An 18,818-nucleotide genomic window follows, 5' to 3' on the forward strand; every position below is an offset into this window, starting at 1 on the left:
TTACCTTACTTCTCTTTTTCAAACCAGGAAAAGAGTGCCAATGGAACAATGGAGGAAATTTGATGGATCGCCCATGACTCCAGACTCAACTACAAGAAAGAACTAAAATGGACTCAATCTTTTATGAAGGGAGATTTTTTTAAAAAATTCTTAAGAGAACTATGGTTTACTGAACACACTTCAGTCCACTTCCATCATGAAAATAAAGACAAACTTGACTCTTTTGGGGATAAGTCCCCAAATAGCTTCCACCTGCTTCTCCATCTGGTACATTGCAAAGCTGCTTTTGATTGCTAAGTAAAATTCCTATAAATTCAGGAAATCACTGATACAGTCTGACCATGCTAATTTTCAGTCTGTGAGGAAAGAAGCCTTGAGTAGTAGAAGATCATCGAAAGGACCACCTGGACTCATCAAGAGAACACAGACAAGGGGCGCCTGGGGGGCACAGTTGGGTAAGCATCTGACTCTTGAGTTCAGCTCAGGTCATGATCTCAGCGACACGGAATCGAGCCCCGTGGGTTCTCTCTCTCTCTCTCTCCCCGCCTCTGCACCTCCCCTCCACGTGCTCTCTCACTCTCTCAAGTAAATAAATAAATCTTTCAAAAAGAGAGAGAGAGAGAACACAGATAAGCTTAATCTCTCCTCAGTAAGCCTCACATTACTTGAAACAGAGTCTACTTGCAAACTGCTCCATCTCGCTCACCATTCACAGGGTATGTTACCTCAGCTGGGTACACACATAAATACAGCTTTTTCTGAGCAACGTTCTTTTGAATTCTATGCAGATTTTTATAGCCACTGGAGTCCCTTCATTTTTGGTGGTCTCCAGGTATAAGAACACTATGGATAAATAGGAAAACATGTTCTTTGATTGAACTCACCCACTCGGAACTCAAGGACATCCAACTGACAGTCTTGGTGACTTTCCAGGTAAAAATCCTCAAAGTGAATGTAAATGGATGAATTTCCCTGACTTGGATTGCTGAGAGTCCATTCACAGTTTAAGTTTCTTGAATAATTACTGATTCCGTTATAGCCAGGAGAAGTAAAGTTTCCTTTAGGGGAATGTGTAAGGGACCCACCACACACTAAGGAAACAAAAGGCAACAGGGAAAGTAACTGTGAAATTCACACCATAACAGAACATACAGGTCATGCATTAACAACTAAAATAACAATAGCGGAATTTTTATTGCTTTGATTTGTTTTTCTAGGTGAAGTTAAGACTGTGTAAAGGGCTGGCTCATGCATGCAGAGACTATGGAGGAAGTTTCTGTGAGTTTGGAAATACCTACAAAAATAAACAGCTTCTTTATTTTCCCACAGGGTAGATTCTGTGGATTTAGAAGTTTGGCTATGCATCAGTTTCTCCTAACTTAAGCCTATTGTTCATTAATATTTAACTTAGAGAAATAGCTAACCTCCAGTAGTGGTCTCAGTGGCTTCTCATTAGCAATTCTCCTCTTGACCCCACAATTTAATTGGATCAAACAGATAACACAACCTGGGACTGGCAAAGAACTTGGCCCTTCTCACATGGTAATGAATGCTCTTTGTATCAGTGAAAAGAACATAAAGGTTTTTTACATATTCAGTTCTACTCTTTCTAAAATTTAAAAGTCTTAGGTAATAGCATCAACCCAGAAAATAGGAGAATATTTAGATCAGAAAGCCATATCTTGCTTAATTTTTAAATACTCTATATCAAACATGACCATTCATTCATTTACACTGGGAAAATATGTATATGGATGGGTGACTAAGAAACAATAAAATCTGGCTATCTTCAATTCAACGAGTCACTTTCAAGGAGTCAGTTACTTTCTAAGTAGGTCTCATTCAGCAGGAAGGAATTGATCAAGAGCTGTAGAATGGGCAACCAATATAAAGGCACCATGGCATGGAATAGAGCTGAAAGCTCTCCCAACAGCATTTTAAAAAGTTTTAACTCACAATAACAGCTTTCTGAATCGGAATTTTTTTTTTTTTTTTTTTTTTTTTTTTTGGTCCTGTTTGGGATGGGTTTTCTACCTGGTTATATGTGTTTGCCTTGGTTCCATCTCTGATCTCTGAAGGGACATAAAATTGATGGCTCCTCTGCTGTTGGGAGTAGCTGTGGGTCACATGCAGGGCCCACAGTAACACCATCTGCCATTATTACCTGCATCTTCGCTGGACGTGTAGGAAGCACTGAAGCCTCCATAGGGCCTGGATCCATCAGTGAAAAACACGACTTTCATTGTATTTCCTGAAGATTTGATCGCATCGCTTACGTTCGCACTGCTACACAGTGTCTCTAGTTGGGGTGAGTTACTTCTAATGCCATTGAAGAGCTGTTGGAAAAACAGTTTAACCTTCAGTCAGGCGGGCCATCTGACCGAGTGTTTCCTAGAAGATTATATTCACGGCCCCGATATGCATCCTCAGAAGGGAACTCCGTGCTAAAATGAACTACTTAGCAGTATGGGCTCCTCGCCCGGTGCCACAAGCCACTGTGTCACCCGGAGCACATTCTACTGAGTTGTGGCCTCCGGGTCATTTCACTAAAATGAAAGTATTACAGTAATGCCCCCCTGCCATGTGGTGACAAATGAAAAACTGCTATACTGTCTGCAGCTGGAAACCGTGCTCGAAATGTAAATTCGGCCAACACGCTTACATCTCAGTTCGCAGAGTTCACTGCTGGACCATTTTTCTTACCGATGTGTCAGGACTTTTGGTATTTGGAATGAAGGCTTAAATGTTAGTCTCTGAGGGCTCGAAGCATATAGTAACTCAAATAGTTCAAAATGCCTTGAAAAGTAACTCTAAAAAAAATTCGATCAATATAATAGTTCTTCCCTAAGTACTTAGGACCCAAAGCCTCAATTTTCTTATTAATTTGAATTTTTAAAAAAAATGGATTAGAGTAGAGCTGGCTCCAAAATATTAAACAATAATTCTAGTTATGTCCATAGTGATAATAGCTGCAAAGTATTATTTAACTTCTGTGCAAAACCAAAGGAGTTTCAGCATGCCTGGTTGTCACAGTTTAAGAAAGATCCAGAAGTAACTAAACAATACTGACTGATTGAGTAATTGATATTCCTCTTTTTTTAAAAAGGATTTGAATCACTCATGATTAGAAATAATGATTCAGAATCTAACACTAAGAGATATGAAGGAGAAGCATGCACTCCATAACAAAGATGTGAGCTTTTTAATTTACTGTAACTGATCATTAAATTGAGCTCTGTGTCTTCTAACTCACAGGACCAGACATAGCATCTCCTATCACTTACTGAGCACAGCAAAACGCCAGGCTCTGCTAATAGCCTACTTGTATTACTGTATTCAATTAGCACTATACCCTCTCAGATACATAATATCATCCCTGTTTTCCAGATTAAGACAATAGAATTCAGAAAGGTTATGCAATTTGCTTCAGGTCAAAGACCTAGAGATAATAAAACTGGACTTCAAGCATCCCTCTGATTCCAAACCATGAAATAATGTATAAGGAAACAGAAGATGACAAAATTTCAATAATACTGAGAGCAGTATTATTCTGGCAACATATTGCCAGAATCAGAAGGGATTATCAGCAACTGCCGGCTAATGGAATATGTCAGAAACCCTGATCGATGGCGGTTATCCTTGCACAATGTCTGCCCTGATCTAAGCATCAAAGTGACTAACAGTTGTTCAGACAGCCATTTATCACATGACTCCTGCTTTTTCAAGGAAACCAAAGTGCTGTTTCCACTTTCCTCCTCCACTTAAGTTTGTAGTCAGAAACTACAACTCCCAGAAAACAATGGGATAGGAAGTAGGCATTCGAGATTCAGGACAAGCACATATCTCAGTGTAGGGCTTGCTGGGCGGTGTACCTTTGCCTCTTCTCCTTCTGGACAGAATCAGATAAGCAGCAGGTTTGGAGGAATTGTATGCTCAGGTGGCTGGATAAGGTATTAATCTAGAGGGAGTGCACTTAAAGCTGCCTTCACTCAACCTATAGATCCCAGGAAGTTTCCCTTCTCCCTCTCTCCCTTCCTCTTTTCTTCTCTCACTCTCTCTTTTTTAATATTTTATTTATTTGACAGAGAGAAATCACAACTAGGCAGAGAGGCAGGCAGAGAGAGGAGGAAGCAGGCTCCCCGCGGAGCAGAGAGCCTGATGTCGGGCTCGATCCCAGGACCCTGGGATCATGACCTGAGCCGAAAGCAGAGGCTTTAACCCACTAAGCCACCCAGGCGCCCCTTCTTCTTTCTTTTTATCTCTCTCGTCTCTCTCTTTCTTTCTCTTTTCCTTTTTCCTTCTTTCTTTTTCTCTTTCTCTGCTCCCCTCACCTGTTTTTTTTGTGAGACTTTCTTAAAATGATAAAGTGTGGGCAAAGGGCAAGCCACATCCCCTTATTTACAGCAGAGTGGAGAAAAAACAACACAAACATTGAACCTATAAAAATATATTTCAAAGAAAAAGAATGTGATATGGAGCATTCATGAAAGAAATTTATTGTTGGAGCTTTAGCCTCCCCAGGAGAAAAGACCTGTAGATAGGACATTTGTAGTTTCTCCTAATTAAATGGTCAAGTCCCCCCAACCCAACAAAGACCATAAGCTGACAATACCACGAACACAGAGTTTCCAAGCAGCATTTTAGTACTTCATTCTTAGATATGAATAAACAGCCAAGGGTCATTAGGCATTTAGGAAGTTTCCTTAGATGTCTAATGCAAAAGGCAGAGACCAATCAATATACATAATGGGAAACAGAAAACTGAAGGAAATGGACCTCAAAAGAAGTAACATAAAACTTCAAAATTATGATTAATATGTCTAATCATAATTTTAATATATTTTATAAATATAAATTTTTATTTTAATATAATTAATTTGAACATATCAAATACATATGATATTTTAATATATATAGTATATTCAAACAATGGTAAAATAAGGATAATTCCAGGTATACACCTTCTCAAAAACCTTACCATCCATGCCCATTTCCTTATGGAAATACATATGCCTCACCAAAAAAAGGGAAATGAGCCAAGACAGGATAATGCACATGTCGTGGAGTCAGGTGTCCACCCCAGGAGAGGAATGAAGGAGCGTGCGAAGTTGCTGGGGAAGGGAAGGCACCGGCTGACAGCTGGCACCAGGCTTGCAGCTGATGGAAAAGGGCTCAAGGAAGGCTCCTGCTAAGGAAAAGGAATTAAAGGATGGGTGTGCTATACTGCACAAGGTGGGGATGTAACCCTGGAGTGAAAGCGTGGGGGAGGAATGAGTTTTTTCCACATGGAAAAAACTCCATGTGGAAAAGGACATTAATCGGAAAAACAAAAGCAAACACTACCAGGGTACACTACGTGGCTAGGTGGGGAATGACAGCGGTATAGTCATAGCAATGTAAACACTGAAGAGCAATTTAAACAAAATCTGTGATGTAGGTATTTTGTGGGGAAGCTGGGGGAGTTCTGAACTGCGCATAGCCCTGTGCGCATCTGTGGTGCGTGTGTGGTTGGGGGTGGATTGTGAAGAGAGCTCAACCCTCATCTCCCATAGTTGCATGTGGATATATGATGTCTAAGACCAAAAAAATAAGTAGCAGTAGGAATTTTTTTTTAAGATTTTATTTATTTATTTGACAGAGGGAGAGAGATCACAAGTAGGCAGAGAGGCAGGCAGAGAGAGAGAGGGAAGCAGGCTCCCTGCTAAGCACATAGCCTGATGTGGCGTTCGATTCCAGGAACCTGAGATCATGACCTGAGCCAAAGAGCAGAGGCTTAACCCACTGAGCCACCCAGGTGCCCCAGTACGAATATTATTTTGAAATAATGACAGACATACCACAAGAAGCAGCTAAAATAGTTGAAAGTAGATGCCTTTGGCATCTATGATTCAGAGACAGGAAAATGACAAGATGTGATTCAAAATATGTGGTTGTCGCTGTAAATTTTATTTTATTATTTGAGTTCTGAAACTATGACTGTTCATGTTATCTTTCCTGCAGGGCATGTGAAAATTCTACTGGTAAGATTCCTCATAATCATTATATTCAATATGATGTTAATTATGGAAAGAATGTCAAAGGGAAATAAACAGTTCTGTACATCAAAACTTTAGCAATGGGTGGATACATTTTCAAGTAATTTTCATATTTTTAATTTTTTGAACTCTCCAAAATCTGTTCAATAGGCATTCATTATATTTATAATCAGAAAAATAGATTAAAACTAGTGTGCAAGTGAATTTATGCCACATTATTACAACTACATAATATATTCATTGCCAAGGAAAGATAAGAAAATGTACCAAAATATGGTATACTGGGAGTGGTTAATTTTTTTCTACCTCATCCTTGTCTCTATGTATTCAGTGGAGGGGCGTCTGGGTGGCTTGGTCAGTTATGTCTGATGCTTGGTTTCAGCTCAGGTCATCTCAGATATATATCTATAGATATAGCTATATATGATGCCTTCAGGTGTTAGAACTTGGGAGCAAATTTTGAAGCTTGAATATGGTCATTTTAGGGCAATACAAAGTATTATACTAACATACAAAGAGGTTTTGTATTTCTGAAATCACTACCCAACAGGAGATAATTAAATTGGAAACAAAAGTGTCTTTTTTTGTTTGTTTAAGATTTTATTTATTTATTTGATGCAGAGAGAAAGAGAGAGAGCGTGCAAAAAGGGGAGTGGTGGGCAGAGGGAGAGGGAGAAGCAGTCTTTCTGCTGAGCAGGGAGCCCTATACAGGGCTCCATCCCAGGACCCTGAGCTGGAGGCAGACACTTAACTCACTGAGACATCCACACACCCCAAAAGTGTCTTTTTAAAAAAGGATAATGAGGGGCACCTGGGCGGCTCAGTCATTAAGTGTGTGCCTTCAGCTCAGGTCGTGGTCCCAGAGTCCTGGGATAGAGCCCCATGTCTGCTTCTCCCTCCCCCTTTGCTCCAGCCCCTGCTCGTGCTCTCTCTTGCTCACTCTCTCTCAAAGAGATAAATACAAATCTTAAAAAAAAAAAAAAAAAAGGATAATGATAGTACTTCTTGTATTCATTCACTCCATAATTACTGTTTCTATTACGTGCCAGGTACTGGGGACTCAGCAGTGAATGAAACACAGAGCGGGGACTAGTGGAGCTCACACGCTGGTGGTGGGAGCACACAATACACAGACAAGCAAATAAATACACGGGATGGCAGGTGATGTGAAGTGCTGTGAAAGCAATAATGCAGGGAACAGGATAGGTCAGGGTGGAACCTATGCAACGTAGAGATCAGGTCCTTGAAGAGCCAGGACTGAAGAGACAGAGTGAAACAGGCAGCCACTGGGGAGCTGCCAATCAGAAGCCACAGGATGGGTGAAGTGGGCTGTTGAACACCTTAGCAGATTCAAAGACCCGAAAGGAAGCCAGTGAGACTGGGTCCCAGTGAGCAAAAGATGAGGGAAGCTTGACACAAGATGCAGACACCCTGGGGCCATTTGGGCCACTGTAAAGATTCAGGATTTCCTTCTGAGTGAGATGAGAGGCCAAGAGAGGACTTTCAAGGAGAGCAGCCTGATGTGACTGACATTTAAAACCATCACACCGCCGGCTGCGCTGAGAATGCAGGGACACAAGGGTGGGAGACCAGCCTGAAGTTGACAAATTAAGTCTAAGTGAGCGGTGGCAGCGGTGGCAGTGGATATGGTGAGAAGTAGGTAGATTCTGGAGCTTTTGAAAGATACAGCTGCTGGGACTTGACTATGGATGCAACACAAGTGGGAGAGAAAGGACTCTGAAACAGACATCGAAGTTTTTGACTGGAACCTCCTGAAGTTTGGAATTGTTATTGACTGAGGTAACAAGGACGGCGGAAAGGCTGAGTTGGGTAGAGAAATACATTAATATTAATGTGCAATTAATCCAGTATATACACATCGAGAGCTGTCATTTCAGTTAACAGTCTTCTTTCACACTCACGCATCTCCTTTGCTTTCCTTTGCTAAGCAAAGTTAAGAATGCTGACAGCATCTCCCAACGCATTTGACCTTGGCAACACTGAGGGCAGGCAGCCCGTGCTCTTCCAGAGGAGGGGCTCGGCCCCTCTGGCTGAGAGCAGCAACTATACAGGACCCCTCAACTTAAAACTTTTGGTGGTGACTGTTCTGCGACTCCCGTCCGATTCAACTCTGCGCTACCCACAGGCTTATCCATTGACCCACTTTGGCCATGTGCAGTGATCATCTGCTTAGAACTTACCCCATCCATGACTCTGATGTATGCTGTGTTAACGAATAGGCTCTTAAGACGGGTCTTACAGACAACGTGGCCATTCACTGTGCTTTTGTTCTATTGAATACTTTGAGTTTGCTTCAGGTAGAGTTGCACGGATGGGAATATTCCCGACCTAGTTTTCTGACTGTGAATTATAGGTCCATAAGCTCCTTCAGCAATGGAATATAATATCCCTAACTGCATGGGATACTTACTGTCACACTCTTGCTGTGGCAGGATGGATGAGCTTCAAGACTCAGGTCGTTGAAAGTCAGGGTGATCCGCCTTCCTTCCTGCACTGTGATCCTCCACTCGCAGACGCGGCCGTGAGGATTCGGGTGCGGGTAGTTGGGAGAGGTAAATGTTCCCATAGGGCCTTGTAGATCCCCCCCACACTCTGAAGGGGAAGAAACCCAAGAAAACTGCCAATCCAGTCCAAGTGAGCCCTTCTACAAGAAGTGTCCTCTAAAGTATTTTCTTTGCTATCCCTCTGGACAAACTTATTGCTGTTATTTCACACTGGGTGTATATGAGGACTGACAGACATTGTCTGCATCCACTTCCTGTCTCTAATATTTAATATTTAATCCATGTTTCCATGCATGACAGTTCACTGTATCATCATGGCCCAAGAAATATGGGACACCAATAGAAGGAGTAATCTCAAGAGTCGGAAGATTCAGAAGATGAGAGTAATTATCCAGTTTCTTCAGATAAAATCTGTATTTCACCAATGTCAGGGTATTTGGAATGCCGATTCCGACAGCTATGGGGCTAACGCATTGGTTTTCTTAAGATGAGGAATGTGTGCAGCTCTCATCCCATAACATCTTCCAAAGCACCACCTCCTCTCTGTGGGAGCCTGTTTCACAGCTGTGGTGCGACTATTTGATTGAGGTCTGCCTCTCCGCTAAAGTGTAAGGTCCAAGGAGACAGAGGTCATTTTGATTCAAAAACCACTATAACACCAGTGCCTCGAATAGTGTCTAGCCAATGTAGGTGCTCAAAATATGTAAATAGTTACCACATCAGTGAACTTACCTTCCATGCTGGAGTCAAACCGCAGTCTGAATCCTGAGGCAGTAAGAGAGCCATCTGTGACAAACTTCACCAGAGCAACATTGCTAGAAGTGTCTATGCTGTCTGGAATGGTGTTTCCACAGTATCTTCCCAATAAACTTCCTGTGAGAGGCAAATAATTAAGTATGTCTATGTCCAGGTGATTGAATTCATTTCTCCTCTACTTGAGGTATTCTACAAGTACGAAGAAAATAGTAAAAGACAAGACCCTGCCCATGAAGAAATGCTAACCTCTGTTAAGAGAAGCAGGACAACATGAATAAAATCAACATTCACGTAGATGAAGACACGTAAGAAAGGCTGCAACCAGTTAAGGCAAGGACTTCTCAGCACAATGAGAGAGCTCATTTGGGTAAAGAGATGGTTGCAGGCCACAGAGTGATGAGTGTCCAACTCATATGATTTCTAGTTACCTTACCCTCTCTCTCCTTACTTCACAGGAGGCGCCTCAAATAACTAACCACATATGGCCCTGGAAGGTCTCAACAGGAAGAAGATGCCTTCTCTAGTGCTCTCTCACTGTAATCTATTAAAGACAGGCTATATAATGACACCTGGGGCTTTGGACACCCACTGTTTGTGAGTAGGACTCTAGGGAGAGAAAAGTCAGCACTGCTCAGAGTTGACCGCACATCTGTGCAAAGACTAGACGTCGTTTTACCTTTCTTGAAGTGAGGACACTTCAGAGGCTGAATGAGTATATGAGAAAATAAACACTCCCTCCAAAAAAAAAGACCGTAGACATACTGCACTGACCAGAGGTATGGTTTTCCCAGATCTCCACAAAGTCTTTTTCACAGCCAGAGGAATTCTGAAGGTTAAAGTCTTCAAAGTGGATGGTGAGATAGTGTCCTGAGGGACCCTCGAGATGCCACTCACAGAATAAATTGTCTCTATACGGAAGGGTTGGATATCCACTGCTTTCAATGACGCCACTTTGCCCTGTCACTCTTCCCCCACAGTGGGCTGCAGAAAAGAGCAATATTCTGTTACAATTTTTTCTTTTCTTTTCTTTTTAAATTGAACCAGCACATTTGAAAACTTTTATGTGCCAAATGAATATTAATTAATATTTTTAAAATTCTGAAAATGTTTATTTAGTTAGTGGTCCCCTTAATATTTGAAATCTACTATTGTTGTAAAGAGAAATGATACCACAAGTCCAGTCCAATAATGGGAAATGGAAACTGAACGGCATATTCTGTAACATCACATTAGTCCTCTTGGGACACCATGTAAGAGCTATTAGTTGCAAGGAAGTTTCCTTTCAAGAACCAACTGATTGGTAGGGCCTGCCTACTCCCCTGTGTCTGATTTTGAAGAGGGAGGGCCTGTTCATCTGGAAGGGGTGGGGTGGTGATTCATGATGCCTGGCCTTCCTGGTTTAACTATCAAATGAACGTTTCACTGCAGTAACTGGTATCTGGGGGCCTGGCAGATTACCACTCAATTCTTTCTTATCAGCTGGATGTGATAGTTAGATTGAATTATATACAACTTGCCTCGGGCTATAAAACAACCTATGGTGTAGGTTTAATGTTGTTACTAGTAGGCTTTCCAACTTTTGACTGTATTAAATATGTTTGGTTAGTGTTCAGACCCACCAGATACTAAATTCCATGTAATTGTGACCACAATACAATAAATCTTCAGGTTGCATGTGCACTGCTCATTTTTTAAAGCAAGGAAACAAAACACTGAGGAGATACACTTGTTTTTGTCTAGTGACTGATTTGACACTAGAGACATAAGGGAAAAAACATTATCCACTAATGAAAAGTTACTGTTCTATATATAGTGATTTGTTTATATTTGAATAGCAAACAGTTTTACTAGTTAAGGTGATACTATAGCGATAACATGATAAGAGAAAGAAATATGGATTTGATTTAACCAACCAATGATTTAACATAACCAATATGTTTTCACAAACAAGTTAGGAAAAAATATAAAATATTCAAGTTTACTAAAAAGAGTGGTTGAAAGTGGAAAGTAAAATAAAATTTTAAATCAACAAATGACTTTGGTTTTAAACACTTACATTCATTCCTTATTTATTTCTATCACTAAAACAATCATTACAGTTAGGCAGATAGAAAGACTTCTCTAAAAATGGTATGATTTTTTAAAAGTTTTATTATAATTAGTCCGTCGTAACTTTCTTTTTTTTTAAATCAATTTATTTATTTGTCAGAGAGAGAGAGTGCACAAGCAGGCAGAGGCAGAGAGAGGAAGCAGGCTCCCTGCCAAGCAAGGAGCTCGAGGTGGGACTCGATCCCAGGACCCTGGGATCATGACCTGAGCCGAAGGCAGTGGCTTAACCAACTGAGCCACCCAGGCATCCCATAACTTTCTTATTACATAAAAAAAAAAAAAATGTTGTTACCTATAGCATACTTGATCTTGAACCCCACATGAGTGGGGCTGTTGTCGGTTCGGAATCTCAAATACATCACATCTCCTGAGGACAGCTGGCTGCTGGGCAAAGATCTCCCACAAACCCTGGAAATCACTGGTGCGTTTGAATCAGCCCCATCTCGCAACTCAAGGTAATTGGATGTGCAGCTAACGAGAAAAGAAAATTCCATTTAATATATGAAAGTCTGTCTCTTTGATGTATTTTCAAAATAAAGACTTCACCAACTTTCTCCAAGAGCAATATTAAATCATCGTTTTTGTAGCAGAAGACCCTCCAACCATCATTTTAAACGGGGTGTCCTCTGAGAATGCTACATAATATTTTTCTAATCATAACACATTGTTTTGTTAGTAGCTCCAAAGGCAGGTGTTACATGTACCACATCAAAGAATGTTTACTTGTCTTCCCTCCATATTCTGTATTTGTTTTACACATTTACAAGTCATTCTCAAATTGACACCTAGGAATTAAAAAAAAAAAAACAAGTACTTTGTATCATGTGATGACAGGGCACATCCCACGTGACAAAGGCAAACTCTCTTGACAGCCCTGCCACCCAGACTAGTGGAGAGTCTCAGCTGGAACGTTCTATGTCCATAAAAGTGAGCAAGAATTTACCCAGTATTTCTTAAGAAAGCCAATCAGCCAGTTAACCCTCACTGAGTGGGACTGTGGCATTATATTAGGTGCCCGTAAATAGTAAGCAAACCTCTGTACCTAAGTTTTGAACCATACACATACTCTTGCAAATGTGTACATACTTTCATTAAATGAAGAGAAAAATTCAGGGTTTAGTTGTTTTGTTTTGTTTTTTTTATTTGTTTGTTTTTGTTTTTGTTCTTTTTCAGTCAGTATGGTTATCCTCTTTGTGTTCAACACAGTAAGGAGGCTTACTCCTTGGTTTGTAATCCCTTAAGAATTCTCATTAAAGAGAGATTGGGAAATCACAGTACTTCAATCTTTTCTCTGACACTGGTGACCCCTAGTGTCACGTAACACAAGTTTCCATTTGTTAAACAGGTATTTCATTATTTATGACATTGAGCATGAGGCCAGGAAAATAAATATTCATCTACCAGAGACACTGTATTTTTCCTGTGGGAGGAAGAACGGATAACATAAATCTCCAGCAGCCATCCTCAGTGTCTCTTGCAGGACGCGTGGTGTCCGGAGAGACAATATCCGTGTACGTAACCCGCTTGGCTAACGTGAGAGTGGCGGGCAGGCCCTGTTTTCAGGCTCCAGGTGTAATGTGTGTCCCTTCCCCATTTTTTAGATTTCCTATGCTGAGAAAAGAAATTATTCTCAACCATGACAGCTGGAGAATTCAAGTCTGAGTAGGAGAAAAAGGAAATGGAAGTGACCTACTTGGGTGTTTCTTCGATATTGAATTGATCTTCAAACTGCAGTCTTATGAGTTTCCCAGGAGGAGCTGCTAGGAGCCAAGTACAATCAGCGTGCTGGGGGTAATTGTCAGGGTGGCCAGGGGAGGTCACATACCCCGCGGAATCCACATCGTGGATGTAGATGTTGCCCCCACAGGCTGGTGAGAAACACAGTGAAATCAATCGACAGTCTGGGAAAGAGGATGCAATGCCACTATCCTTTTTTTTTTTTTGCACTGTCTTACATTATTTTTTTAAAAATTGAAATAGAGTTGACACTCAAGGCCACATTAGTTTCAGATATACAACATGGTGATTTGACAAGTTTACATGATTTCACGTATATGTGGAAACTAAAAAACACAAACACACAAAAAGCAAAACCAGACCCATAAATATAGAGGACACATTAGGGGATGCCAAAGGGGAGGGGAGTGGGGGATGGGCCAGATGGGTGATGGGAAGTGAGAGTTCCAGGCTTCCAGTTAGGGAAGGAATGAGTCATGGGGATAAAACGTATGGCATGGGGAGTACAGCCAACTGTATTATAAGAGCCCTGTAAGGAGCAGATGGCAGTAACACCTGTGGTGAGCACAGCATCATGTCTAGACTTCCCACTGGCGTTTTTTTTTTAAGTGACTTTATCTGTATTTCCAACCTCAGTGTCCTTTCATCTGGATTTATCCTCATTCTCTTTTTAAGAAACAGATCCTGAATTTGCTATCGGGGGAGCTACCAAGTGTGTCACTTTTTAACTTGTCCAACTGTAAATTCTCTTAGAAAATTTCTCTCTTCCTTAAAGCCAACAAAATACTCATGGTTCCCAGTGCATACGGTGGAACATCATGGAAGAATTAGTGTACATTCGCCATGCAGAAAGGCACACGAATGCAGAGAGGCCCTTATAACTTCCCACTGACTGGGCAGTTCGATAGAAAGATTCGGAGCTGGGATCTTGATATGTAAAAGATGAAGCAGATAGATTTCCGCACAATTCTGTGGGTGTCCGCTCATTATGTTTCTTCAGGATTTAGATGCATTTGAAGAGCAAGAGATGGCTGGCATGAGAGAATTTATTAGCCAGTTTCTGGAAGAAGATCAAAGGGCTTTTTATACTTCTTTTCTAAAAAACCAAAGTATGTAAAAATACTTTCCTTTTATCAATAAACATTTTTTTGGCGATCTCAGCCAACCATCCAGGCCAGAGTAAACTGGGTACTTACAGCACCGATGAAATGAACCTAGTAAGTTAGCCTCACAGACACATGGGTCTGCTAAACTCTCTTGACACTTACTTCTGCTATCATTCAGTCACTTATTGTCCTATCCTGAATTTTGCCATTACCCAGAATTCTTCTCCTCTCTGAACCCCGAAACTGCAGACTATACGTGATTCGGACCATTTGCGGAAGTCAATGTCTCCAAATGCGCACTCTCCACTCTCAACACGGCAAGCAACCCCGCTTTCTCACAGAAATATAACAGCTATGTGAGACCGGACTCTCTGCCCTCAACCCTTATTCTCCCCACTCTCTCTGGGGCCTCAGCATGCCGCTCATTGTCTTCCTTTAGAGCATGGTGGAAGAAATCAGATGAGGACACTGCCTCCATTTGCTACCACCCTTAAGAAATTTATCTGCCTCTCTGCCTCCTTTATCTTCCCCTGCTACACCATCTTCCTATACAATGGGTGGGTCTCCCACTCCACTGTCTCCTCAGGGGCCATGCTCTGGGGAGGCCCTCCCCTTACCCTTGCTCTCACTCTCTCTCCCTCCCTGTCCTCTCCCCTCCCCCACACTCCTCCCCACCCCTCACATCTTCCCAGGCCATCACATGCTCAAGTCAGTTACAGTCCCGTTATCTGCTCTTACTGTCCTCTTTCCTCCTCCCCCCTCCACTTTTCAGCCCTATCAAAGCACTCTGGTTTGCCTCATAGTTGTGTACCCAAGCATCTTTTTCTTCTTTCTTTTATATCCCCAGCATTTAACCTGGTTGATCACATCTGTCTCTTCTTTCTATTTTTGTCCCCCAGCTGCTTGGACACTGAACTCCTCCTTCTTTTATCTCAAGCCATTCCTCCTTTGGTCCCTGGGTGCCTCTTTCCAGGTGTTTCCCAGAAACTGGAAGTTTGTACCTCTTCATCCCGGTCATCTATTTCATCCATGCCCCCACCTCTTCTTGGGCAACCACCAGTTGGTTCTCCATATTTAAGAGTCTGTTTGTTTGCTGTTTAGATTCCATATATAAGTGAAATTGAATGGTATTTTTCTTTCTATGGTGGGTTCATTTCCCTTAGCAGAATAAACTCTAGGTCCGTCCATGTTGTCCCAAATGGCAAGAGTTCACTCTGTTTTCAAGGCTGACTAATACTCCATTGTGTATATCTATAACACATCTTCCTTATCTACTCATCTATGAATGGACAATAGGTTTTGAAATCAAAAGAACTTTAAGTCTAATAATAAAGGCAGAAAGATGGGGAAGAGGTAATGGCCATACCATTCTTATATAAAAAGAGGGTCTGCAAAGGAATAAAAGAATTGAAGCATTTATAAATAAACCCTTACTGTATCTGAATTACCACCAAATATTGACTTGAAAGCTGTAATTTAAGACTGTAACTCAAGACTCTGTCATGGGAAAGTAGAGTTCTGTGGGATCAGCTGATGTCTACTCACTAGACACAAGGTACTGCTACTCTGCGAAGCCTCAGTGGCCAGTGACATTCTGCCCACGCAGGATTCAGCAGCTGAGCTCAGCAGAGACAGAGGAATAACAAACTCTCAGCTTATAAAGTAATGGGGCTGGTATTCACAGAGCTGTCTTTCAAGTCTCCTTCCAAGTGCCAGAGCTGCATGTAGGGGGAAGTAACAGAAGTACATTCCCTCTAATCATGGAACCTACTCAAGCTATTAGATGACTTTCTGTGTCATTTGATAGAAGCTTATTTCTTCTCCTTTTCCAGAATAAAGAAATTATGCTGACATTTTAAAATCTCATATTTTAGAGAATATGCAGTAAAATATATGGTTTTATTTAGATTAGTATGTTTTTTAAAATATGCTCAGGAATTTGGGATTGAGGTCATATGATTATCCTGAAATCCGTATTATCTAATTTGGGGAGGAAGCAAAGACTTACTCTCTGCTAACATTACTCTCTTTTCAAACTAAGCTTATTTACTTATTTATTCAATTAAACATTATACAAACTTAAATGTCACAAAATTAAGTCATTACAGTAGAATTAAATATAATTTTAATCAAGCATAATTAAGTAAAGGTAATTAAGTAAAGATCACCTCTGTAACATATAATTAAATGGGTAATAACAGAATCAGAGGAATATGTGTTCATTTTAAAAGAAAGCATACAAATTATTATAAAACAATGTAATTATCATCCTTACAATGCTTCCATAACTGAATGTAACATATAATTAGACATTTTATAGTAGAAAGGACTAAGAAATTTCAGGGTATCCATAAGGTCGTTTTAATTTTTAGTCATGGAGAGTATTTTACTTTGTTCGTTCTCTCGATAAGTAGGCTTGTAAAGAATCTAAGCCTCGTTTTACTTATATGCAGAATGGGAATACCTTCCTTAAAAAGCAGCCATGATGAGATACTGAATGTATCAAGAATACAGTAAGTACCTGAAAACAGGTAGCTATCCTTGTTAAATTATTTTTCTTACTTTAGAAAAGAAAACTTTACATATTTTTTCCTCAAATCTATTTAAACAAGGAAGACCAAGCAACTGTGGGAAAAATACAGGTATTATGCTCAGTGAAAATACTTACCTAAACTCTTTGCCTCATATTTGATCTTAAATCCTTGCCCTCCATTACTGGCATCAGAAATAAACTGAACAAACATTTGATTATCTGAGGTGAACAGAGTGGATGAAGGACGACTGCCACAAAAATGACCATTTCCTCCATGGAGTCCCAAGGGTGGAGAATAGACGTCAGGTCCATTTTTCAGCTAGGAACACACATTAAAATCGCATCAATTCCTTCATATTGAGAGAGATGGAGTGCCCAAGTCCTACCAATTTATGTCCCCAGAGAGAAGAATCGCCATTTTGTTTTTTGAATGAAGACTGCAAAGTTAGTAATTAGGAAAGGTAGCAAGCATGACCTACCACCAAGTAGTCCCCCTGGCTGCAAGAAGCATCTCCATTTGGAATCTGGAAGGGCTGTTCAAAATGGACAGCAATGGTCAGACCACTCTGAACCAGGACGTGCCAAGAACAGTTGAGGTTGGGACCGTAGGTCTCTGGATACTGAGGGGATGTGATTATGCCTCGGTCTGCGTGCAAATATCCACCACAACCTTTACAAGAAGCAACAAAGGTAATTTACTTAAGTGACATCTACAGTGGGATTTTTAGGCTTCCCTGTTTTTCATGAGGATTTTTTTTTTAAGATTTTATTTATTTATTTGACAGACAGAGATCACAAGCAGGCAGAGAGGCAGGCATAGAGAGAGGAGGAAGCAGGCTTCCTGCGGAGCAGAGAGCCCGATGTGGGGCTCGATCCCAGTACCCTGGGATCACGACCTGAGCCGAAGGCAGAGGTTTAATCCACTGAGCCACCCAGGTGCCCCTCATGAGGATTTTTAAAGTGTAGGCAATAGAAATGTGGTTTGAAACAAACCGGGACCAAAGTATAAGAAATGATGGGCCTAACAAGCTTGTGTTCAGCACAGATGACAGTGTATTCATTTTGTGGTTTTTTTCCTACAATCAGGAAACAGAAATAAGCAACAGAGACAAATTACTTTCAGAAGCTTACTTTATAGATGAGTAAGACATACAATAAACACATATATAAGATGTGGGGTGGGGATAAATTCTACAAAGAAAAGTGAACGGGGGAGAGAAAATGGTATAGTATTGTCTGGGGAAGTTAGAGAAGGCCTCATTGTTACGGTGTCACCTGAACAGAGACCTGCAGAAATGAGGGATCAAGCCATATGGCTTTGTGAGGGAAGAGCTTCTCAGTTCAGAAAACACTTGATGTAAGGGCTTGAGTGGTACATCATATAAGTCAAAATTAATGAGGCACAGTGAGTGATCCCAAAGGAAGCAGGGCTAGGTCATGCAGGAAACTGAAAGGACTTATTTTAAGTAAGAGAGGAAGACATTCAAGGGTTTTGAGCATCAGAATGGCATGATCTGGCTTAGATTTTAAAAGCATTGCTCTGTCTGTGATACCTAGCCTGTAAGATGGCCGGGCAGGGAAATGCACAGTCAGGGTGACCGATAAGGAGGTGACTGCCTGAGTCCAAGGAGAGATGATAGGGTCTGGACTAGGGTGGTAGAAGGAGAAAGGTGGGAAGTGGTTGGGTATAAATATATAAATATATTTAATATATTTAAATATATTGGGGAGGTAGAATCATTGTGATTTGTTGATGGTTAGGACACAGGGTGTGAGACAAAGAGAAGGATCAAGAATGATGTCAAGATTTTTGGCGTAAGCAACTGGAAAGAAGGTCCTTTCCATTTATCAAGATTGTAAAGAGCACGGAATGAGCAGGTTTGGAGGGTGGAAGAGGGTGGGAAGCAGTTCAGGTTTCGCATGTTAAATTGGAAATACCTTCTAGACGTGCAGCCATCCAGCATGTACATGCGTGTGCGCACACGCGTACATACATTTATACGTGCACAGGTACATC

At 41.0% G+C, this 18,818-nt stretch overlaps 1 protein-coding gene across 1 annotated transcript in view; it reads right to left on the bottom strand.

Moving 5' to 3' along the window:
* CUBN (cubilin) overlaps positions 1–18,818 on the bottom strand; it is a 269,195-nt gene that overhangs the window by 75,350 nt on the left and 175,027 nt on the right. The window contains exons 42-50 of the mRNA XM_046012645.1: positions 17,281–17,471; positions 16,937–17,120; positions 13,119–13,293; positions 11,718–11,896; positions 10,088–10,297; positions 9,293–9,433; positions 8,467–8,648; positions 2,165–2,336; positions 885–1,091 (exon numbers count right to left, since the gene is read on the bottom strand). Of these exons, the coding sequence (XP_045868601.1) occupies positions 885–1,091; positions 2,165–2,336; positions 8,467–8,648; positions 9,293–9,433; positions 10,088–10,297; positions 11,718–11,896; positions 13,119–13,293; positions 16,937–17,120; positions 17,281–17,471 (1,641 nt within the window). The remainder of the gene's footprint in view (positions 1–884; positions 1,092–2,164; positions 2,337–8,466; positions 8,649–9,292; positions 9,434–10,087; positions 10,298–11,717; positions 11,897–13,118; positions 13,294–16,936; positions 17,121–17,280; positions 17,472–18,818) is intronic.

Source organism: Meles meles, chromosome 7 (genome assembly GCF_922984935.1).
Source record: "Meles meles chromosome 7, mMelMel3.1 paternal haplotype, whole genome shotgun sequence".
NCBI lineage: Eukaryota > Metazoa > Chordata > Mammalia > Carnivora > Mustelidae > Meles > Meles meles.